At 43.0% G+C, this 25,705-nt stretch overlaps 1 protein-coding gene across 2 annotated transcripts in view; it reads left to right on the top strand.

The window, feature by feature from the left end:
• Nucleotides 1–25,705, top strand: part of LOC138301184 (ectonucleoside triphosphate diphosphohydrolase 8-like) — a 172,601-nt gene that overhangs the window by 67,799 nt on the left and 79,097 nt on the right. For both annotated transcript variants that reach the window (XM_069241409.1, XM_069241408.1), the window contains exons 3-5: nt 1,565–1,682; nt 6,301–6,448; nt 16,026–16,185. In XM_069241409.1, coding sequence (XP_069097510.1) covers nt 1,565–1,682; nt 6,301–6,448; nt 16,026–16,185 — 426 coding nt within the window. The remainder of the gene's footprint in view (nt 1–1,564; nt 1,683–6,300; nt 6,449–16,025; nt 16,186–25,705) is intronic.

Here is a 25,705-nt window from a genome sequence, read left to right as displayed (position 1 = left end):
ACCAAATATAGGGGGTCATTACGACATTGGCGGGCGGCGGTAACCGCTGTGCGGCCGCCAATGCGGCCGCACTCCCGCGGCCCCCATTACAACATTCCCGCTGAGCTGGCGGGCGCAAACCAAGTTTGCGCCCGCCGGCCCAGCGGGGATGAGGCCGCAACATAGGAGCCGGCTCCTAATGGAGCCGGCGGTGTTACGGCAGTGCAACGGGTGCAGTTGCACCCGTCGCGCTTTTCACTGTCTGCTGTGCAGACAGTGAAAAGCTGGCCAGGGCCCTGTTAGGAGGCCCCTGCACTGCCCATGCCACTGGCCCCAGGACACCCCTTACCGCCAGCCTCTTCCTGGCGGTGCAAACCGCCAGAAACAGGCTGGCGGTAGGAGTGTCCTAATCCCCAGGGCAGCGCTGCTTGCAGCGCTGCCCTGGCGGATTATCACCGGTGGGGCTAAAACAGCGGGAAACCGCCGGCCCCGGCGGTGCGACCGCGGCGGTGAGGGCCTCCGTACCGCCAGCCTGTTGGCGGTACGGACGCTACATTACCCCTAACGGTCGGAGACCGCCAGGGCCGTAATGACCCCCATAGTTAGAGGTATCTCAAGTGATTATAAATCATGTCCTAAGGTAACTATAACTCACAACCTTGCCACACACTTCTAATTACTCCACAAATGACGACACTCATGATATCTTTGATAACATCATTGACAATATCAATGCAATATTTGCAGTTACATTTTTTATGAAAAGAAACGGTGGATGGCAGGGGCGCGAGTTATAGTTACTTTAGGACATGAGTTATAGTTACTGGAGATAACTCTAACAGTTAAATTCCTATGGTTTTGTATGTTTAAAATGTGAGCCTAGCTATAATGTGCCTGTAACCTTTGTCTTTTTAAGTGAATTTCTATGTTTTTTTTAATTATATTGAACTCTATTTCCTAACTATAACGTCCCTGTAACCTTTGTTTTTTTCAGTGAATATCAATCTATATATATATATATATATATATATATATATATATATTAATATTCACTGAAAAAATCAAAGGTTACAGGGAAGTTATAGTTAGGATCTGAATTTACTCCCTCAAAACCATGGAAATTCAGAAGTTATACTTATGGTTAACTCAAGTAACTATAACTCGTGTCATAAGGTAACTATAACTCGCACCCCCACCATGCACAGTTTTCTCATCAAGTAATTTGATTGTAAATGTTAATGTGATAATATCAATGATGCCACAGAAGTGTCATCAGTGGTGTAATCTGTGGAGTAATTAGCTGTGCATGGCAAAGGCGCAAGTTATAATTACCTTAGGGCACGAGTTATACTCCACTTTGAATGTCTGTACAGGGGTGTGCATTATGCATAAAAATGATGATGATCAAACCACACATCTCTTAAGGTCTATTAAGTTGTATCAAACAGCATGATCCCTAGATGCCCATTCATGACATTTTGTTTACCTATAGTTTTGTGCTTGTTTAATGCTTTTTTATCTCAGTGATTTGTAGCTGCTGGAATGTAGCTTCCCATAATGCTCTCTCTTTTCTATTCTTGTTCAGTATGGAATGGTTTTTGATGCTGGCTCAGTGCACACTGCACTGTACGTCTACCAATGGCCAGCCGACAAGGACAATGACACTGGCATCGTCAGTCAAAACTTTGTGTGTATGCAAAAAGGTCAGTATAAAGGAAATTATTTTGAACAATTCCACAGTTTAACCAATATATGTGTTGGTAACACACACAATAAGGGGTAGACCACATTCTTCTAAGCCTCATAGTAAAACTATGTCAGGGTTTCACAGCATGTTTCATGACCTCAAATTACTTCTTCCTGCAAATTGCAGCAGATAAAACAGCAACAGTAAATCACCCCTCCAGAACCAATATTTATTGTTTTTGTGAAACTCTGTTATCCTAAAATGCAAGAAAAATGAAGGAGCAGAAAGTAAATAACACTGTGTCTAAAGGTGAAATGTCATGACTCTGTGCTGCTCCCAGGATCCGCTCATAAAGTTCTCTGATTAAAATTTGCCAATGATATCCTCAGCCTGGTATGAAGAAGTATGTTCATGCAAATAGGACTTAGAGACCTGATGAGGGATTTAGATCACAAAGTAGGAATAAGAAAAGAGGCACAACGTAATCAAGAAAGCTATGGTTTGAAAAACACAAATTATGTAGCAAAGTAATAAATATGATATTGGAATACATAAATAATTTGATTTATTTTATGTTTCTGTTAGGTAATATGATCTGATATTGATTGCATTTCTCAGAATAATGGCAAGGTTATTTTGTTTAACTTCACCATGAGCAAGGATTTAATGAATATTGAAAATTCGAGAGCTGTACACTATCAAAATGCCGCATTTTGATTGGCTACTGCTGGCCATTATCTCTTCAGTAGATCTGACCTACTTAGTTATTTAGATAACCCTCTTTGCACTATTAACCCCACTATCACTACACATTAATTCCCTAATAGCTGCCTGTTAAGATTACATATTTCTAGTAAAGAACTAGAGTATTCACTTACCTCACCGTATGTGCCTTTATTAGGAGATGTGGTGCTCGCAAATTTAGCTTTAAGTCATCTTTAAGTACTTTTTTGTGCTGAAGGCTGAATATGTACATGAAAATGGTTCTGTTCCACTCACCAAGCTTCTGGAATAAATTAGTCCCCGAAAACATTATTTTCAATTTGTTTGATATACATCTAAAGTTCTCCCAGTTGGCACAAACTGTGTAGTCCATGACAGTTTTTACTACACTTGAAATTAGTAGCTTCATTGTTCTGCTTGATGTGCATTGTTACATATTTTAAGAATGTTTTTAAATTATTTACCTTTCAAATATAATTGTTTGATATTTGAGGATACATTTTGAAGACAAAAATATATTTTTAAATATATTTGTTAATTTCCTTACAATTAACCCAGAATAAAAACAATTTTGCAGATACTGCATGATCAAGGAAAAAAATTAGCTGTCCAAGCAGCAACTCATTTGTACGTTCCCACTACCCATATAAGCATAAATGTATTCATTTTAAACATGAGCTCTGTCTGGAAATAGCTTCCTGCTGTCTAAAATACCTTTTCCAATACATATAAACACAAGATTAAATAAAAATCCATTATCTACGAAAGTGTTAACATTTTAAAATGAAGGATGTATTAATCAACTGAGAGGTTAGATAGTGTGATGAAACCAATTTGGAAAGCGGAACTATTTTAGCCCAATAAAAATATATTATGCAGTAAATCACGAGAAACCCTCTCAATTAAACAACAGATGTCCTATGCCCCTTAACCCTTCACTGATCAATTTCTTCAGCCTGCTTCATCGGAAAAGCTTTAAATTCAACATCTTCTGTTCCTGCAAATTGAAATTCATAGGTAGCTCACTTTTGTCTTAATTATAGAATGTTAGTGCTCTGTTTGTTCATTAGAACTCTGTGTAAATGTTACAGTAGAACACTGGGAAATCAGCTGACAGGCTGCTGGTGCTATTAGAAGTGCATTTATCTCAGCATGCAGACTTTTTTTCTCACGTGGCTGAGGAAGATACTTGTGAATTTATAGAAAATATGTTCTCATTTTAGGTTCTGACTCCCCAGCCCCTTTGACTCCACCCTAGTCAATAACTGCCTTGGACTGCCCACCCTCTTGGATAATGTTGCTTAGTTAAAAGTGATAACCACAAAAAAACTGTAGGTGAGAATATAGTTTTTGAACTTCTGTGTTAGGAAGTGATATCAGGGTGGCTCTGTTGACACTGCCTTGAGGAAGTAAAAAAGTAGACACATTACATAAATTATGTTTAACTGCTTATGACAGAAGTGCAGTGTCATTGTTATTTTGAATACAATTGTAATACCTGACATGTTTGCTGTGCTCAAGAAATGTGGGAATTAGCGTCATAAATGAGCACAAATATTGTAGATACCGTCAATTTCATACTTACATAACGGTACTCATTGCTTACTTCTCCTGTCACACGTAGAATCACATCTCCCAAAACACTGAAAACAGTAAATCTCAACTCAATTAAAAATATTTGTTTTCATTGTGCAACAGAAAACAGGTTTGAGCAATGTGTTGCTTTAAGGCAGTGTCTGTCATGGTCTATTTATGTGACACAGAGATTGTAATTGCCATAAACAATAGCTGATTTTTTGTAAAGCTTTGTGGAAAAGGGTCATCAAAGTTCAGAGAGCAGTTGTCAGATAATTCAAAACATTCCTGTCTGATTAACACTTATACCTTCAAATTGACAGGACGATGAAGTAAAATGGGGTCTTGAATGTACTAAACCAGATAGTGCTAAACCAGACTCCCTAGCTTGTCAACACATTGGGAACTGCTTGTGTAGCAATAAACAGATTATCCTTGGAGAAGACATTTGATTGTCCCGAGACCTGGAAAAGGAAACCATAGCAGTCCTGCAGAAAGACACACTCATATTCCTTACACATTTTGAGTGAATATTCAAATTGGCAAAATAATCTGCCTGCAGAAGGCGGGTATATTTTCCTGCCTGCTATTTTAGATGTAAAGCTTTGGAGGACAATAGTTGACTAGAGAGGAGTCTCTACCTTGTTGGCTATGGTTTCAACAATCTCAAAGAAATTAACACTGCAAAAATAATTTCCTAGAAAAAAAAAAATTCCTAAGTATTATAAGTTAATTTACTCACATTATAGAGAAAGCTGCCTCCACTCCAATCCCCCACTCTCTCCTTCTTCTCAACTCATTACGTCAAGCAACTCAACGCTGATAACCCTTATTTACTTAACTGCTTTACAATTCTGCAATTAACTAATCGTCCACTTATTAAAGGGAAGCACCAGCGCCCACAGGGCATCCTAGCCCTTAATACCACTCCTGGTCTTACCCCTTTCCAGTCTTCAAGCCCCCTCTTATTGTTTTCTGAAATATTAACTGGTTGCTTGAGTTCATGAGATTAGAAGTATATAAGAGTGTATAAGAGTCCTGAGTCTTTTCAGAAGGCATGGGGGTAGCCAGAGAAGATATATTCTCTTTGGATCTGTTTCCAGTACTCTGATATCTTACAAGAGCTTGGTGAAGGACATAAAGTTGTTGTGCTGTTCACTTTACTGAGTTTAGAAGTATATGAGTGTAAAAGATTCATGAGTCTTTTCAAAAGGCTTGGGGTAGCTTAAGAATATAGATTCTCTTCAGATCTTTTTTTACTATGATAATTTGCAAGAGCGTGGTGAAGGACATTTCGTTGTTGTGCTGTTCACTTACCTTGAAATTAGCAATGCTAGATGACCGTACCAAGCTTTTTAAAATATTTGTACTAATTCATACAAATCATTCGATCCTTCTGTTACCATTTTTTCATACTACTAAACATAAAATGTTGGCAAATACTATAGAACTACAAAATTCAACATTGTGGGCCTCATTACGAGGCTAGCGGTCTTCAGACCGCCAGCCCTGCGGTGGCGATCAGGGCCACCTATGCTGTGGCGGTCCGTCTGCCATATAAAAACTCTAGTGATCATACCACCAGGGTTCCGCCAGCACCGTCGGGATTGGACATCCTGATGGCCTGGCGTTGGCAGGGATTGTAATCGTCCAGGGCAGTGTTGCATGCAGCGCTGCCCTGCAGATTACGACCGCGTTCCCCGACAGCCTTTTCATGGCGGTTTCACCACCATAAAAAGGCTGGCAGACAACAGGTGCAGGAGGCCACGGGGGGGGGCCTGCACTGCCCATGGCTGTGGCGTGGGCAGTTCAGGGGTCCCTCTGCCGAGCACCGTTGCTGTGTTCAATGTCTGCTGTGCAGACAGTGAACATTGCAAGGGTGCTGGTGCACCTTGTGGGCTACAGCATTGCCGCCAGCTCGATTATGAGCCAGAGACAATGCTGTCGCCATTTCCCGCTAGGCCGGCGGGCAGAGACTGAGGTTTCCAACCTCCATGTGCATACTGTTGAGCTTATTTTTAGAAATATTTAAAGTAAATGTGCATATTGTGAAAATACACAAAAGTCATAATAGCGGGGCAGCTAGTTCTGTGAAGCAAGGATTTGAGTTGTAGTCTGGATTTTATTAAGGTGTGAACATGTACACCTGAAAAGAATTATCAAAACAACTGAAATTCTAAGTTTTGTTAAAGTGGCCTTAATTTTATTTAGGTGAGAACATGTACAGCATAAAAAAATATAACAGAGACTGAAGGTTGAAACTTGCCTCCACAAGGTATGATTCGCTGCTGGTGCACTAACTATGCACTTACAGCATGTGTGCTGTTGTATTTCAGGAGGCATTTCATTTTATGCTGATAATCCGGCTAAGGCTGGTGAAAGCCTGAGGAATTGTCTGGACAAGGCCATGCCAGTGATCCCTACCAAGCAGCAGAAGGAAACACCCATCCTACTAGGAGCCACTGCTGGGATGAGGCTTCTAAGGTAAAGGGATGCAGTACTGTCACGAACATGCAATGTTTTAATACTGCGTTGGACTGCTGTTGACCTGGTGTGGGTTAGGAACAGCAGTTTGGAAATGGACTGTTACGCAAAGATGCACACTGTTTGATGGTCCCTCACTTTGGCTCAGTTGATGTGGTTGAGCTGGACAGGGAGACCTTTAGAAATTGTGCATGAAAACTGTTGTGATTACCGCCATACCAAACACCACACCAATTCTCAGATATTGTATCATTCTTGATATCAATCACAGGGTCGTGTAGCTAAGCCTGAGCTCTCCCTTGTTTTCATTTTAACTGGCATGCCTGGGCCTGTGATAGTTGCTCTGCAGTTCTCAAATCTTTATTGAATGTGCTTTTCTCTTAATCTTCTCCTAAGGCCTTACAGTTACAGCTGCAATCCTCTATCTGCTAATGCTGTCAATGATAGGAGAGAGTCATGTAGGCCCCGTAGTATTAATGCTGCGCTTGTGAGGAAGATATGAAAAGGCAATAAGTGGACCAGGAAAATTAAATTTGGAGCCTGGAGAAGCATAAAGAAGAAAACGCTTGTTAGCTATCTAGACTTCAAGAAGGACGTTCACACTATCACACTAAGAAAACGATTTGAACAACCTTGGGATGGATAGACGATAAACTGGGCTAGGAAATGGCGAACAGAAGAGAGACATTCATAGTAACTTGAAATAAATATTATGAACAGGGGGTGAGGTGTGTTCTCTAAAGTAGTTGTTAGTACATCAGTGGACTGTTTTATAAATTTCCATGCATACATTATTTATGGCTCAAGCCACGATTCTCATCATCGGTGTGAGTGATGCACGGTGCTTTGTTGTTCCATGATTCTAAATTGTGAGATCTGAAAAATCACAAAATGAGGATTCTATTCAAGCTAATAAAAAGATGGGCACTTCCGGTGTCAATAGCTATGTGGCTTTTAAGCTATCTGCAGTCATGCAGTAGGTAACATCCAGGATGGGATAAAGAGACGCCTTTCTATGTTAAACTGTGAGTTAACCCAGAGGCTGATGTGTATTGGAATGTGCTAATAGATGTCCTGAGTAAGGCTAATGCTTTTCCAGTCGAATGTTTGCCCATTCTAAAATGTTCATTTCAACAGATCAGAATTACCTAGGTCCAAGATCAGCCTGGTTGCATTTACAAAGATTTTATAATATACATAAATCACTGATTTCCAACACGTTGTCAGGAGGCAATTGTGAGAGGTGTTACTTTAAAATCATTGCATAAATTAAGGGTCATGTATGCCTATAGTAGGAAGAAGCTTCAGAAATACTTACCACAGTTAGGTAGGTAAAAACGTCAATAGAAAAATAACAAGCAAAATAATACATTTTAAGGGTCAAATTAAGCTAATTTATTTGTAGATATCTGCTTGATCATTACAAAAGTATCAAATGGAAAAAGAGTCTGCTGGGAGTCTGGAGGTGAAGGCTGTGCAGTGGGCAGTTTCAAGGGGGGTGAACTAAAGTGGTGCAAAAACATGTTCTAAAAGAAGCAAGAACCTAAGAAAAATCCGGTATATCAATAAGTCTGTCGATTGTAAATGTACAAGCATAGCATTGTAACCTACAAAAATATGTGATGGTGAAGACGTGTCAACGTTTCGACTCCTCTAGAAAATAAAATGACAGGATCATCGGCAACGAAATAACAAGGATAGTTTTGTCACCATTGTAGATGAATAAATAATGAAAGACATGTTTTTGACAAGCCTACATTTGTGTCTGGCTAACATAATCAAGAACAATATTACTTGAAAAACAACTAAAAATCAAGAACAGTCAAAGGGGCATATTAGTGCTTAATTTGTAAAACATAAGTGCAGGTGCCTAAAGATTTCCTTGAGAGACCACCACTGGAACTGCCGAAAGCCGGGTTTGCCAAAGGCTGCATATTCTTCTTTCCACCTCATGCTTCTTTTTTCCACGACTCCAACACTTTTGTCCCGTTATCGGTTTTTTAACTTCCTTTTTCATCCCTGCTTCTCCTTTTGTCAAAGTTTTGCTATCTTTTTTACCCCCTTTCTCTCTTTTCTGCCTCTCTCTCTCTTGCTCCGAGTCAAAGTTTGATGATGAAAAATTAGCCCTTGTCCCTAAAACGGAAAGCTTTTTACCACCGGCACGAATTAAGTACTGGTACACAAGCTACAATATAAAGCGTTATGCACAACAGAGATTCTGCTAAATGCACTTAACGGTAAATAAAGCCACCAATCATCTTCAGAAACAATCACATTATGCAAACACTAGATTGATTAGAAACCAGACACAGTCCATTGCGTGCATGTGTCTATAACACAGCGTGGTACCAATCATGGTACATGCCTCGTGAAATAAAGCATCTGTTATGGATAGCCCTTAAAAACAGAAGGTTACTAGCTAGCAAAATGGGTTGTAGCAAGTAGCTGTAAAAAATGAAGAAATGCAGCATTTTGCTGTCTGGGAATAGCAAGAATTGAGAAAGTCTCTGTGGGTTAGAGTAATTGTAGCATCTTCCCCAGCCTGGGTATCCACCAAAGACTGTCATACACAGAGCTATGTTTTAGACCTCTTTATTCATCTGCGTGTAACTGCAAACTCAACATTGTAAATCTGCATTCTCTTCATTATGCTCTAACACTTATGTCACAGTTATACGCATTCCATCAGGGGCCAAAAGGATTCCGTCATTCATAACTCACACAACACTACATCACCCCCTCTGTTAAATAAAAAAATGACAATTTTTTAACAAAGATACATACAAATATATTTCTTCAATTATCCTGCTTGGCGTTGAAATTGCTCATCCAGATCTTTTCTTTGGAACCTGGGAACCGGTAATCGATGTCGTGTCTATGATCTGCGTTGGCAATGCAGGAACAACAACAATCAGGGATTTTTCACTTGCCATTTCAGAACCAGTCTCTACATTGACATCAGAATCTGACAAGTGGTGAGCTACATGTCAGAAATGCGAGGAATCTCACATAATGGATTTCCCAGGACGTTGGGCAGTCACCATGTGTCCCTTGCTGGTCACAACATGGAATGACTAAGCATCGAATGGGGCCTCAGGCTTATATCTTCTTGACTGACAGACAAGCTCTCTCCTCTAGTGAAAACAATGTATTTTGCATATCGTTGCTTGCCGGCATAGGACTTTATCTTCCTCTTATGATCCAGGATGTTCGTACGAGTTTCTTCCTCAGTATGTCATCTTTTGTTGTCCATCGAGGTAGCTTGGTCGTCATGTCTCTCCCAAACATCAAAGTTTCAGGGCTTTCACTAGTGGCCGAGTGAGGGGTCGAACGGTAAGCTTGCAGGGTAGAGTTTAGGACAATTTTAAGGTTGAGCTTTTCTAATACAGCATGCTGATCAGCTTTCTTTAAAGTACTCATGAAACGTTCGACATAGCTATTGGCTTGTGGCCAAAAAGGTGTGCTCTTTTCTAATTCACATGATTGAGAAAATCTTTGAACTCTTGACTGTTGAGTAGTTCTCGATGGCAGGCAGTTGCAAAGATGGCAGGTCTTCAACTCTCTTTCAACTCTTTCTTTGAGATGAGGAAACCAGACTGTCTCAAAGAGCTTGTTTTGTGGCAACAACCTCACAATGACCTTCATGGGCCACTTTGATTATTTGTTGTCATAGGCTCTCCGTAATAACAAGTCTTGAACGTCTCAGGATAATAACTTCTGGAGTCATGGACAGTTCATCTTTGAGAGTTTTTAATTTGTGGTATTCACTGTCACTTGCAAAAGGTCAACTGTGCTGGTTCCAAGACTGATGTGTAATAAAGTCTTTCAGTTTTAACATGTCACTATCTTGACAAGTGGCAGTGACAATTTGCTCCAAAGAAATGATAGCAGGTGTGTTTGATTTTACAATGAAATTTATGTAAGCTTTGGCCGTCTTAGATGGGGTACCATAACACTGTATAGGTATTCTGGAGAAGTAGTCAGCAGCGTTTTGATACTTCCCTGGGTGGTGCACGTTTGTGTAGTTGTATTCTTGTAATCGTAGACCCCAACATTCAATGCGAGGCGGCATCTTAGCGTTTGGATTGCCAAAGATAGTCAACAATGCTTGTTGAACTGTCCCAAGCGTAAACAGCTTTCCGTATAAGAACACATGGAAATATTTATATGTCCACATCACTGCTAAACTTTCTTTTTCAGGCTGTGAAAAAGCACGTTCAGTTTGGGACAAAGGTTTGTGTGCTATGCCACAATATGTCTTCGAGCATTTGGATGTCTGCTGTGCTGTGCAAGGATTGCACCTAACCTGACTGGGCTAGCGTCAACAACAACTTCTGTATGGAGCTTTGGATTAAAATATGCAATTTCAGTAGCATTCTTAATAGCTTGTTTGATTCTCTGAAAACCTTGCTCACATTCATGTGACCAATGAAATGAAACATTATTTTTCCTCAAATCTCTCATTGAAGCACTCACAGTGGCAAAGTCTTGTTGTATCTGGCACCGTAACTGGCTACGTCAAGGAATGAACGCAAATTGGAAACATCTTGTGAGGGACTGGTAGTTGACAATGCTTGCAGTTTAGCTGGATCGGGTGTCATACCTCCATCGTAAAAGATATGGCCAAGGAACTTTAGCTTTATCTTATTGAATTCACATTTCTTAGCATTTAGGGCCTCATTCTGACCCTGGCGGCCGGTGATCGCCAGGGTCACCGGCCACGGGAGCACCGCCGACAGGCTGGCGGTGCTCCGAAGGGCATTCTGACCGCGGCGGTTCAGCCGCGGTCAGAAAGGGTAAACCGGCGGTCACCCGCCGGTTTACCGCTGCCCTTCTGAATCCTCCATGGCGGCGGAGCGCGCTCCGCCGCCATGGGGATTCAGACACCCCCTACCGCCATCCTGTTCATGGCGGGAAACCCGCCATGAACAGGATGGCGGTAGGGGGTGCCGCGGGGCCCCTGGGGGCCCCTGCAGTGCCCATGCCAATGGCATGGGCACTGCAGGGGCCCCCGTAAGAGGGCCCCGCAAAGTATTTCAGTGTCTGCTATGCAGACACTGAAATACGCGACGGGTGCCACTGCACCCGTCGCACCTTCCCACTACGCCGGCTCAATTCTGAGCTGGCTTCCTCGTGGGAAGGTTGATTTGCCCTGGGCTGGCGGGCGGCCTTTTGGCGGCCGCCCGCCAGCCCAGGGCAAATCTCAGAATCACTGCAGCGGTCTTTCGACCGCGGTGCGGTGTTCTGACGGGGTTACTTTGGCGGGCGGCCTCCGCCGCCCGCCAAAGTAAGAATGACCCCCTTAAAGTTAAACCTGCATCTATAACACACTCACTTGAGAGCTCTGGTGTGCTCCTTCTGTGTAGCCTTGAAAACTAACATGTCATCACTATAGTAAAAAGCATTCATGACCGGCTGTATGATATATCGAATGACATCTTGAAAAAGCTCTACAGGTGATGACACACCAAAACTGAGTCTTTTATATCAAACAAGACCAATATGTGTAGAAAAGGTTGTAATGTACCTGCAATTCTCATCAAGTTGCAACTTTATTTAAGTCAAGGAGAGAGAAGACCTTTGTACCAATTAATTGTGTTATCATGTCGGCAATGTGCAGATCTAGATGTTGTTCTCTTTCAATTGCCTTCTTTGCTTGGCACATATCCACACAGATGCTTACAGGTCCCTCACTGTCCTTTTGGGTACTACCACTGTGGGAGAAACCCATGGCGCTGGACTAGTAGAATGCTCAATTACATCCTATTTAAGTAATGATTCAAGTTCCTTTTCAACAACTTCTTGTAAATGAAATGCAATTTGCCTGTGTTTTTGAGCAACAGGACGAACATCCTCATTTATATGCAATTGTACTTTCGTAGTCTTAAGTTTTCCCAACCCATAAAATAATGAAGGGAACTGACTTACTATTTTGTGATGAGCATTCATGTTGTTGTTCACTGAGATCAGACCCATATCTGCAGTTGTGCTGGAAGTGAGTAAACAGGCACTTGATTCCGTATCTTGAAGCACATGATTGGGCGCTTGCACTTTTGTCTTCTTGTGTTTCATCATCGTTAGGAATAAACCTTGACTTTTCAATCCCATAGTTGCAGCCCATATATAATCTTTAGTTTTCATTGGCGTTGGTTGTGGCAACTGAGATGGTTCATTGTGTTTCTCCTCAGGCATAATGTTTATTGACGCACCACTGTTGATAATGATAGGTACTAAACAACCATTTATTTTCAGTGTAATCTTCTGAAAATGTTTGAATGACTTTGGTGCTTTTTATGTTGCCTTTTCTTTGAGTGGTATTTTTCTTCATATTCAAAAAGTCTAACATTCACCTTTTTTTCTGAGGTAAACATTAACATTGCACAATCATCTTCTTCACTTTCTTTTGAAATTGATGCTGAAGAACTTTTTGACAATGATTTAGATGACGATCAACTTCTTTGGTGTTGATTTGTCCAAACTTGTGTTGCCACTTGGCCTTGTGGGTGTGCATCGATCGTCGCTTCTGGAGTATTCAGGTGGCCATTTTGTCTTCTCGCTATGATGCACTTACTGTCTTCTTCACCTTGCAAACTGTTACAAAATGGTCCTCCTTTCCACAGCCTTTACATATCTGTCCAATGGTGGGGCATTTACCTGTGTGTGAAAATGGAAATCCACACCTGAAACACAACTTCTTTTTACGTGGTGACATGACTTTCTGTCTGTCAGCCTTGTGATTTTGCTTACTTTTCATGTTCATGAATGACTCACTTTGGGCACCTCTGCCCTCCATGTCAGCAGCTTGTCAATCAGCATACTCTTCAGCTTTGGCAGCCATGAGAACTCGATAGAGGCTAAGACTTTCTCTCAACATTCCTCGTCTCACTGCATCTGACAGGTATCCATCAATAACTCTGTGACGTATTGCTTCCTCATCATTAAATTCATTGAACTTACAGTGTTTGATGAGCGCATCCAGTCTCTCAACAAATTTGTCTGTGGTTTCACCAGCTCTCAATCTTCTTGACTGGAGATCTACCTTTTGTGATCTACATTTGGAATTGGATTGGACTTGAGATTCAAGGCTTCTTTTATTTGACGGTATGAAACTTGGTCAGCTCGCGGCATTATCTTTAGGACTTCTTTTACACCCTCACCAGCAAGATTCTTAAGGTGTTTGAAAATCTTCCTGTTATTTTGTTTGCATCTGTTTATTGTTTCTTTCAGGTTGATAACAAATCATAAAGACAGCAAGATATGCTTCAGTTACATAGGGAGTGTAGCGCCCAGAAAGCTGAGTGCCATGAAGTGATACAAATTATGCTTTACTCAATAGGGCAGTACTGCGAGAAATTAGCCATACATCAGCATGTAGGTGTCAGCCAGACACCCAAACCCATGCCCCCCTTGTCCCGCACACACATCATATTTGGTCAGGAGAGCACATAGTTACACTAGTCAATGTACAAGTTCTCGGTCCTGGAACAAAGTGAACAGGAAAAGGCTAGATGCCCCATAGATGTCCCAGTCATCTGCTGCTCCCTCCCCACTCTCTAGTGGGCCATCTGGAGCCTCGTGCTGTGTTGTGTGGCGGCCTGGAAATCAGTCAGTATGGTGTAACAATTGATGGCAATGGGAAATTTGCACAGCCCTAAGTTGTTTTCCCTAAGCAGTGCAACACTTTCTGCCTGGGCCCAGTTGATGATCTTCCTGTTATTGGTGCCTCTAGCGCATCAATTAAATCATCAAATGTCTCTCCATCTATCGCCAATATTTTACTTTTTGGCGGCATCGAATGGTGGTGGTGGTTTCAGTAAGGGAGCAGAATTATAACAGTTTCTGGGATTGGCTAACACTGAGAATGGAGTTTTCTCCAATACTGTCTGCTATCCACTAGGATATTTTTTATCCGTACTAACTCTAAGGCCTTGGACATGCTGGCCTCTGGGTCATCTTTGATAATTGCTGGAACCGTGACTTACTTCTTGGTCTCCATTGTAGAAACAGCCTTTCACTGTTCTGATCGCTGTTCTCGGCCTTTCAATCTTTGAAGACCTGTGGAGTTGTTCTGAGCCCAACTTCCCCAGTCCTGTGGTATGATGACTCTCTTTAATTGATACTGGTAAGCAGATGGCTGTTTCTTGTATCAGAACTGCTTTGTTTTCAAGCATCCTTTTGTGCTTTTGACACCTGGTTGATCTCTGCCGTGCAGTGCTTCTGATCCCAGCATTAGCTTGAAATTTGCTGTCGCAATTTGCTGCTCTTTTAAAACCTGATTGTATCTGCCTTCAGCATTATTACTCTATATGATGTATAGTTTTAGGTTGTGTAGTAGCACGGTATCTCTCTTTGTGGCCTTGCCAGCAGAATCTCGGCCAACAATGTGTAGACTTCTCAGTGAAGCTTTTGTTATCTTCAAATACTTCACACTAGCTTTCGCTCCACATACGCCAAATGCTGATTCCGCCCTTCAACTGCTGAGCAGTTTGCTTGGACCACTGCAAACTGTCTGGAAGAGCATTGTGGACCTTTGGGTTACTTATCCTCTAACTCATTGCCAGTTTTAGCCTCTTCCCCAGCCTAGGTACCCACCAATAACTATGCCACAGACAGAGCTATGTTTTACATGTCTTTATCCGTCTGCATGTAACCGGAAACTCAACATTCTAAATCTGCCTTCACTTCATTAGGCTGTAACACGTACGTCACAGTTCTTCGGAGTCCATCAGGAGCCAATTGGATTCCATCATTCATATGTCACACATCACTACATTAATAAACAATGTAAATCTGCAGAAAACTTCTTAAATAGTCTGGATTAAATACCAGTTGATCACTGCAACAAAGGAATGTAAAGTAAAGCTGTGAATGGATATATATAATTAAATCATAGCTCAAATTTGATTAAGAGTGAGCACGTAGAAAATCATGCAGGTACTCACTAGTAGAAGCAGTAGCATGAATCAATAAAAAGAAATCTGTAAAAAAGCTGCAATAGTGGGGTTAAAACAAAGTATGGAAAGTGTAAAGAGGTAAGGGTATTGCATGGGCACTCACTAGAATATGGTTTATGAATGTACGATCACTGTTCTGGATGGGAGACGCACCAGTCACAAATGACCTCTCATACTCCTAGAAGGAAGTCACAATACGAGAAGCACAAGATTAATAATAGCACATATTTCCTGCACTAAGGCCTGTGAAGGCATGAATTAACATCACAGCAGAGGTGGCAGAAGTAAAACAGAAAACAAGTTTAAAACACCTTGACATCAACTGTGGTCTATTTCTAGTTCATGAACCAAGGAGAAGTTAGAGAAAATGTAAGATCTTCTTGTCAAGAGCAAGCAAGGACAGAATTGATCACTTGATCTGCTGGTGTTTGTTTGCTCTGAGGACATAAAAGTCCCTAGAATAAAAATAATAAAGCCACGTGGAAAATAATTAACGAATCTTGTTCACATAACTATGTTTTTCCGAGGATTATCAAGTAAGTGTTCTTTGTTTGGTCTGATTTTGAAAAATGGTAAGACAACTTTTACAACTGACTGAAAGTCTTCCTGATATATTGTTTCAGAATGAAAAACCAGACACAAGCAGATCAAATATTAGCTGAGGTGTCCAAGACCATCAAGACATACCCTCTGGATTTCCAGGGTGCACGGATTCTCACTGGGGAGGAAGAGGGGTCTCTTGGATGGATTACCATCAACTACCTCCTGCGAACCTTTATTGAGGTAAGTCATCCAGGGCAAGCATGCTATGTGATTTCCATCAGGCCTACTGGGGTCATGCATGACCAGAGTTTTGACAAGAAAGCTTCTGACCTGTAGGTCATTTCTTTAAACCCAGTAGAGGTCAGTAAAGCCTGCAAGTCACTATCCCCAATTAATGTGCTGGTTGCCTTGTTGTAAAAATTAGTTCACATTTACCGGTGACAAATAAACCTTTCAGTGCCCAGGACAAATTTGGGTCAGCAGTAGGTCAACCAGCTGCAATCTGCACAGTCTCTACCTGTTTTTTTTTTTTTTTTATCTACGTCTATGCCGAGGCCTTCAATTGCCAGTGCTGTATACACCCAGAAATTTTGTCCAAGGGCACTCATTCCACAAAAACACTATACAGCTTTATACTCATCAACATACAAGCTAACTCACAAAATCTTTTCCACACCAAGGTATAATAAAAGTGTTACCTCTACCCATGAATAATCACAGAATCATAATTTGCAAACTTCTACGGTCACTGATGATGCTCACCGCTGCAAAATCTGCCAGGTTGTCCAATTTTTAACAGCTATTGTTAGCTTTAAAAGTTTTGTAAACACGTAATTCTGGGGAAGGGCGCTAGCCGTTGGAAATGTTGGTATACCTACAATATCACAACTTTGTGATCATTTACCAACATTTCCAATGTATTTTACGTTCTGTCCTAAATTCACATATAAAAGTACTCTAAAATGGTTACAGTAATTATTTACTTAGGGCGGACAACTGCTCCAGAAAAGCCAGTTCTTTCAAGTGGTGCAGTGAATAATGTTTTCCTTTCGAAGAAAAGAAGCAAAGAAAAAATGTGTAGAAGTGCACACTTTCCCTATCTCTCCAATTTATCTCTGGACAACCAGTATTTTAAGAGATTATGGGAAACAGGCATATGTATTGTAAAATATGAAATATTTCCATGCATACATTTGGATAATTTGTAAACCCAAAAAATGAATAAATATAAGAAACATGCAGACATAAGTCTGTGTTATGTTATAAAGCAATTACAAATTACACAGACATCATAAAAATCTTTAGGCGATATAATTTAATTGAGAGAATGGAGACCAGTGCTTATTATGCCAGTAATTTAGCAATGAACACGGATTTAGGGACTTTCCTGAACTATAAATGATTATGGCTACGTTTCAAATGAGTAAGTACTGAATTCCACAGAAACTAAGTTAAGCCAACAACAAAAACAAGCAACCTCCCAAGTGCGCTGTACAGAATATTGGCACATTCAGCAATAAAAGTTCGTCTGGGTGCAGAGTTCATGCAGGACAATATTTGATTAAGAGTTTAGCCACAGCTGTTGAGGGATCCTGCACAAGTTATGCATTCTTGAATAGTAGCCAATGCAGGAATTTGAAATCGGGAACATCTCAACACAGTCTGGGAGCATTATAAACATCTGGGCCACCTGGTTTTGAATGTTCTACGTTTGGGCCAGGAGAGACATTGTATGCCTACATAAATGCTGTTGTAGTAATCCAGACATGGGCCCACAATGGCAGTCATAGCAGGTGTTCGCTTTCACTAGATTAAAGTGGAAATACCAGGCAAAGTTTCCTCGTTCAAAAAATGTTGAGGGAAGTGACTGCCCTGACCTGAGGTTCCAGTTGAAACGTATCCTATTTTTGGCAATTGGACTATGATGTATACATTTATTAATCCTACAAGAACCTGACCCCCGTAATTCAACTACCCTCCTCCACACACATTCCTTTTTCAAAGTGACTTTAACGTCAAGTCTCAAGCTTTTGGGAAGAAATTGTTTCTTTGAAAAATACAAGGATGGCTTTAAAAGCAGAAAAATGCTAAAAGTATTTCCACCACCAGTTTTTTGAAAGATTTAGAACACTGCATTATATGAGTCTGCAACATATTGTTTAATGCACTTCTCTTTTGAGGCACATGCAAAAATATAAATTCAATATGTGTCAATAGGGACTACTTGTACAGCTCCAACGCAGCCCCTTCTTTGGGACTAAGAGCCCATTAAAAGGCCTGATGTGGAGAGGAATTGGTGTGTACCCGAAAAAGGGGCTAGATTATTAGAGTGCTGCGGTGAACCAAAATCCTGAACTCTCCACTCATGCATTCTGGTGTTGTGGCATAGCTGGATGGTCCGGACCCAGTGTGGGCCTACTGTTCACTGTAGCCTCATTTAAACTTCATACCTGGATGTCGCCTCCACCCACGGGGGAGATAGCAACGGAGGAGGTGACATGGAGGCTCAAGAGTCTCCTATTCTGTACGTGTCACATTTTCAGGAAGCAGAGGTAAAACACCACTGCATCCTTCATAGAGACGAGGTGAGATAAGGTGGATTTTGGATCCAAACTTTGATGAGTTTCTAAGCACCATCCCAGCCTCTGAAGAGCAAGCTACTTACCTTCAGTAATGCCTTATCTGGTAGAGATGCATTCTAGTTGCTGGATTCTTACCTCAGAATTTCCGCCAGGAGTCAGTCTGGATCCAGAGATTTTTGTTGAGCAGTACCCCTGCACACTGTCAGGTGGCCTCAGTCGGCTCCACATTCGTTTTTGGTGTCATGTACAATGGACATGATGTTGAGGTTCCTATATAGGCGCCACCCAGCGCGCTGATGTCAGTTTCTTTTTATGACTTTCACAACACAAGCGCAGAGCCATGAGGAACACTGACAAATGGTATGTCAAAGCTAGGGCCCTGAAAGGGAAGTCCCTGTCCCAAGAAATCAGTTTGCATAGTGGGGAGAATGGGTGGGTGGGTAAGGAATCTGCAAATAGAATATGTCTCTACCAGATAAGGCGTTACTGAAGATAAGTAATTTGTCCATCTAACAGAGACTTCTAGTTGCAGATTCCTTACCTTAAAATCGATACCCAAGCAATACCAGCCCCGGAGGTGGGTCTGCGAACCATGATCATACTGGGAAGTCATGCAGGACCGAATGGGCAAAGTACCTGTCCCTTCAGACCTGACTGTCCAGGCAGTAGTGTTTGGTGATCATGTGCAGGGATGCCCACATTGCTGCCTGACCGATGTCCAGGACTGGAACTCTGTGTGCTAACTCAGTGGTTGCAGCTGTCGCTCTGGTCGAATGAGTGCGCGTGCAGTTGTCGCTCTAGTGGAATGAGTGTGCAAACAGTCCGGTTTTTTTTAGCCAATGCGTAGCACATCTATTGCAGAGAAGACCCATCGGGAGATGGTTCTTTTGTGCCCGGCCTTTCTTTGCACAAAACATAACCAATAAAGAGTTGCTCATCTACCTCAAACTCTTTTGTACGATCAAGGTAGAACACCCACACTCTTTTTGGGTCCAGGCAGAGGAGTCTCTCCTCTTCCTCAGAAGGATGTTGGGGTTCCTAAAAATTAGGCAAGGTGATAGGTTGGCCTACATGAAAGGGAGTGATCACTTTTGGCAAAAAGGAAGCCCTGTTGCAAAGCAACACTTTGTCAGGATAGCTGGAAAGGTAGGGTGGCTCAGATGATAATGCCTGCAGCTCACTCATCCTGCGGGCAGAGGTGATGGCCACAAGGAAGGCTGTTTTTAATGTCAGAAGCCTGAGAGGACAGTTGTGGAGCGGCTCAAAAGGAGCGAACATTAGTAATGTCAGAACCAAATTCAAATCCCATTAAGACATGATGGGGATGGTGGACACATACGGGTAAGACTCTTAAGGAAACTACTAACAATAGGAGACTTAAACACAGAGGGCTGGTGAGGAAATCTCAAAAATGCATAGATATCAGACAAGTAACCTTTGAGGGTGCCCAAAGCAGAGCCCAGCTGGGCCGAAGAAATTATAAAAAAGAGACCTCGTAAAGAAGGACAGAGAGGGGGTCAATAGACAAGTCTGTACCCCTGTGCCACTAATGTGTTCCAACAACAGGTGTACACTATTTTGGTGGCGGGAAGTCTGGCTGCCAAGATAATGTTGCAGACTTTGGATGAAAGGTCAAAAGCTGTCAACTGCCACCTCTCAATCTCTATACAAGAAGGTGGCGACTTGACAGGTTCGGGTGGAGAACCCTCCCGTGCTGCTGCAACAGAAGTTCCTCTTGAAGGGACAGTCTGATCGAAGGATCGATGGCCATGCTCAACAGCTTGGGATACCAGACTTCGTGCCAAGTCCGAAGCCACAAGGATTATTTCGGCCTGGTTGTTCTTGATCTTGTCGAGAACTCTGGGCAGAAGTGGTATTGGCGGAAAGGCGTACAGGAGGGCTGAGTTCCACTCCCGATGAAAAGCCAAACAAGTGCCGCCTTGGAAACTCCACTTCACAATACTGCTGACATTGAACATTCTCTGCAGAGGTGAACAGGTCTAACCAAGGATCTCCTCAGTGCTGAAAGAGACCTTGTGCCACCTCTGGATGAAGATGCCATTCGTGATCGACAAGGCATTGTCGGCTGAGTTTGCCGATCTGCCGTTCAGAGAGCCCGCCACGTGTTGAACCACGAGGGAAATGCCCTGATGTTCCAACCATGTCCAAAAGCGCAGAGCCTCCTAACAAAGGGCCCACAACCCCACCCCATCCTGCTTGTTGCAGTACCACATGGCAGTGGTGTTGTACGTGAACACCTGCACTACTTTCCCTTTCAGAGAGGGAAGAAAGGATTTCAATTGCATTCTGATCACCCGGAGCTCCAAAAGGTTGATGAAGAGTCCGGACTCCAGCGGAGACCAAATGTCTCTGACCTCTGCCTCTTCCAGGTGGCTGCTCCATCCCAGGAGTGACACATCTGTCCCTACTGTCAGATCTGGTTGGCGTAGGGAGAGGAATCTGCCTCTAACCCAATCATGGTTCATTTGCCACCACTTCAGATCTCTTGTAGTTCCCTCCGAGATCTGGACCATCTCAGAGAGATTCCGCTGATGCTGCGCCCACTGGAAGTTCAGGTCCCACTGCAGAGCCAGCATATGCCATTTGGCATGATTCAATAACAGGAATCAGGAAGCCATGAGGCCCAACAGCCTCAGTTATTCTCACTAGAATTGACAACAGGGGCTAAAACACCATACCCTAAATATCCTGGACTTGCTGCTCGGGAGGTTAAGCCTGAAACTGCACTGTGTCCAGAACAACTCTGCTGAAAGGGAGTGTTTGAGAGGGAGTCAGGTGTGACTTCTGCATGTTAGAATGAACCTCAGTGAATGCAGGAGGTCTGCTGTAGTCTCAAGGTGGGAGATAACAGCCTGGGGAGAGCCCGCCATCAACAGCCAGTTGTTGAGGTAGGGGAAGACTAAAACCCCTAAGCTGCACAGATGAGCAGATGAGCTGCAACCACTGCCCTCACCTTGGTGAGCACCTATGGGGGCACTGGTAAGGCCGAAGGGGAGCACGGTGAACTGAAAGTGCACGTGGCCCACCATGAATTGCAAGTAACGTCTGTGAGCAGGCATGATGGGGATGTGAAAATAAGCATCCTGCAGGTCCAACACTACCATCCAGTCTCCTGGATCCAGGGCAGATAAGACCTAAGCCAAAGTGAGCATTTTGAACTTCTTCTTTTTGATGAAGCGATTGAGGGATCAAAGGTTAAGGATAGGGTGAAGACCCGTCTGCTTTTTTGGGCACCAGAAAGTAGCGAGAATGACAACCACAATCTACTTCTGTCACAGGGACCCTCTCTATGGCTCCCTTGGCCAAGAGAGCCTTAACATCTTTGCAGAGAAGTGCCAATTGATTCTAGGATAATGCCATGGATGGTGGGGTAGTACCAGAGTGGAGAGATTAGCCCCTTTGGATTATTTGCAAATCTCACCTGTCTGAAGTGATGGACTGCCAGTGGAACAGGTGATGGCAGATCCTGCCTTTGACTGGGCCCTGGTGGGGCATCCTCAGACTAGGAAGGTTTGGAGGTAGTTGCAGGGAGGGGTGTTGTTTACTGGCCAGACCACTTGCTCTCTGATCCCCAAGGACAGTGGATCTCATGTCCCCAGCCACGCAGAGGCTTGGCAGCATGGGCAGTACATGGCTGGAGGGGAAGGGCGGTATTGGATGCCTCTTCCATGCAAAAAGCAGACTGAAGGAGGCTAGGGGGAGCTGCAAGGTCCCTGGACCTGGCTGTAGCAATAGAGTCCTTGAAACGCACAAGCACTGAGTCTACTTTGTCTCTGAAGAGTCGAGTGTCATCAAAGGGCATGTTCAAAAGGGTAGATTGGACATTCCCCGCCAGACCTCAACCAGCCGTGGTGCTTCAGGGCAACCATCAATGCAACCAAATCTGATTGTAAACTTTGCTGCGTCTCTCCCATTAGCAACAGCTTGAGAGAGAATGATCCGGGCCTCCCCCGGACCCTGTGGCAGCACTTGTGCATCCGTGTCCCATAGAGTATGGAACTAGAGGCTCAAAAGCCATGCAGTGTTCCCAGACAACAATGACAGGCTGGAGGAAGAGGATATTTTTTTCCCACGTTGGTCAAGCCTCTTGGATTCCCTATCCAGGCAATCAGAAGGGAATGCGCCCTGGGATGTAAAGGCTTAGATAACCAAGCTCTCAGGGGTGGGGTGGTCATTTGGAGCAGGTCTATGGCGGCGGGTGATTGTCCTCTTCACAGGAACCCCTGTGCTGGGTTTGGACTAAGTATCCAGCAGGCCATCTGTAACGGCTTCATTGAAAGATTGAAGGACAAAAGGGATTCAGAAGATGAAGCCCCAGGCTGAAGCAGCTCTGTCAGGAGGTTATTCCTGACTGGCACCAAAGGTAGCTCAAGGTCGAAAGCCTCGGCCGCTCTGTGCACCACCATTAAATAGGACGCTCCCTCTTCTGTAGCCCCGGTAGAGGGCGAAAGCATGCCAGAGTTAGGGGAAGTATCTAGACCACTGGCCTCATCCAGGTCCATCCGCCAGTCAATAGGATCTTGAAGCTGGGATTCTAAATGATCCAGCAACCCCTCCCATCCCTCACCGTACCCCAACTCATATGAATAAGGGTCAGGATATGACATGGGGGCAAGGCCCTTACCAAAGTCATCGTCACGCGATCCTGATCCAGCTTCATGGGCGGTGTTGGAGGGTTGATGCCAGAACTGGCGTCCTGGGAGGTCAAGGTGGTACGACCAAAGCCGGTTTGGTTCCGGGAACAGTTCCATGGGTGCCCCCTGGAGCCAAGGCCGAAGACCCTAGCACAGAACGCAAGGTGGCCCCTGCCGACCCCGTAGGGCCCAAAGGCGCTCCAGCAGAGTCGAACTGGCCAAAGGCAAGGCCCAAGGCCTCATAAAATTTCCTCAATTGCACAGGGGACTCTCTGGCTACCCGAAACTCAGGGAGGCGTGGAGCCGTCCCAGATGCAGGCTCCAAGGTTGGAGCAATGATGCTCCATTTCCCTCATCCCATCCTGCAACAGATGGGGTGAAGTCGAAAAACACTTGTTCTTCTTCAACTTCTTGGCCTCTTAACTGACCGAGGACTTAGAGTGGAATAATGAAGAATGGGGGCTCCACGACTAATCTCTGGGCCTTCCACTCGACCAAGGGCGGGAGTGACGTGAAGCCGAGCGCCAGGCCACAAGGAGCTTTAGGAACTGCTCCCTCAAAGCTTTCGGATTCAAGGACCGACAATTGGAGCACGACTACAAGTCATGGTCACACTCCAAACACCACATGAGGTGTGGCTCTCTCACGGACATTGCCTGATAGCAGGATCCGCAGGCTTTGAACCTGGTCTTACGTGACAACATCCTCGATGAACCAAAAGTGTAAACACTCAAAAATCTTCGACAAAAAGTTGAAAAAGACTAGTCAAAAAGTGACTGAGGCATAGCTCTACTTTGGGTCAGCACTGGCTGGCACATAAAGAAAAGAACTGACAGCGAACCGGGGTGGCTCCTATATAGGAACCAAAACGTCTTGTCTGGCGCACACAACACCAACGATGGAAGCGGAGCTGAGTAACGCCACCTAACAATGAGCAGGGATACTGCTCAAGAAAAATCTCCAGATCCAGACTGACACATGGAGGAAATTCTAAGGTAAGGAATCTGCAACTAGAAGTCTCTATCAGATATGAGGTGCCACTGATGAAGAGGCATAAGAATTGGAGAGGCCACAGACCAGAAAGAGTTTTGTGTTCCTTGGGTCTGTGAGGGTATGTAGCTTTGACTGGGAATGTGGCTGTGGTAATGCTCCATTCCCTCCAGCATGCTGCCCTTTACTGTTTCCTCGATATTTGTGTTGGTCTGAAGGAGGCATTTTGTCTAATATTGCTTGTCTTGTCTTCCTCAGTGAGTCATTTTCACAATGATTCTGAGGTAAGGAATACATTGGTTTAAAACAATGCAAAATGTATGTTGTGCAGAAAGCAGTGTTCCACTTTTCAGTTCTGCACATTAATTTCTTGTTTCTCAATGTTTCTTGCTGGTATTTTTCCAGGAAGACAATTTCCCAAATGTCTTTTAATTGTTAATATTTTTAGTACAACTTCAAGGAATAGGTAAAAAGGTGAAATTTTGCACACCTCTAGGTAAGAGGTCCCCTTTTAGTTTGCCCAATTTCATTCACAAAACTGGAACAAGCATTCGCAAAACCAAATTGGTCTGTCATTGGCCAACAGCCTTTTGGCAATTCTTGTGTTTTTTTGTCATAGCTTGTGCAAAACGTGATTTGTTTGGGAATATGCCAGACCCTCCTCCATCTAAAAATACAAAAATCATTTCCTACAGGCAAAAAAGTTTTTTTGGTCTAAAAAAACACACATTACTGTAGTGCTCCCTGGCACTGAATGTAACTGCTTTGTGTGCAGATGTGTTTCTTGTGAAACTGCAGCATACTGTAACTTCTGGTGAAGTCAGCCAATGGCTGAAGAGGTCTGATACATTGCTCCTTAATGCATGCTTGAGTGAGTGGAAGAAAAATTTGAATTACAACAAACCAAAGACTATAGGATGAAGTCTGGCTGAAACTCCTAAAAAGTAACTATGTTATACTCAAATCAAAAAGTCTTCACTAACGCAGACCTAAAAGAGTCAATCAGTCTGGCATTGCCTGCAAGCCTCTTGCCTTTGAGAGAGGGAGGACAGAAAAGTGGAAAAGCAAAAGAAAGAAAAAGGGTAAGGAAGAAGGTAAGAAAGAAAGAAGGGCAAGCAAGAAAGAAAGAAAGAAGACAAAGAAGAAAAAATGAAAGAAGACAAGAAAGAAAGAAGGCAGTGTGAAAGCAAAAAAAAGAAAGAAGGCAGACATGCAAGATAGAAGCCAAAAAGAAAGAAGGAAGGATGGAAAGCAAAAAATGGAAGGAAAGTGAAAAAAGAAGGAAGGAAACGAAAAAGAAAGAAGGAAGGAAAGCAAAAGAGGGAAAAAGAGAGAATGGAGGAAAAGAAGGACAGAAAGAGAAGGGAAAGAGAAGGATAGCAAAAGAAAGAAAAAAGAACGAAAGAAGGCAAGCATGAAGGAGTGCAAGAATGAAAGTAAGGAAGAGAATGAAGGAAAGAAATAAGGAAAAAAGGAGAGAAATTATGAAAAAGGAAGGAGAGAAAGTAAAAAGTAAAAAAGATCACTTACTAC

This window comes from Pleurodeles waltl, chromosome 6 (genome assembly GCF_031143425.1).
Source record: "Pleurodeles waltl isolate 20211129_DDA chromosome 6, aPleWal1.hap1.20221129, whole genome shotgun sequence".
NCBI lineage: Eukaryota > Metazoa > Chordata > Amphibia > Caudata > Salamandridae > Pleurodeles > Pleurodeles waltl.
The sequence above is the reverse complement of the archived record's forward strand: the minus strand, read 5'-3'. Positions and strand labels throughout refer to the sequence as shown.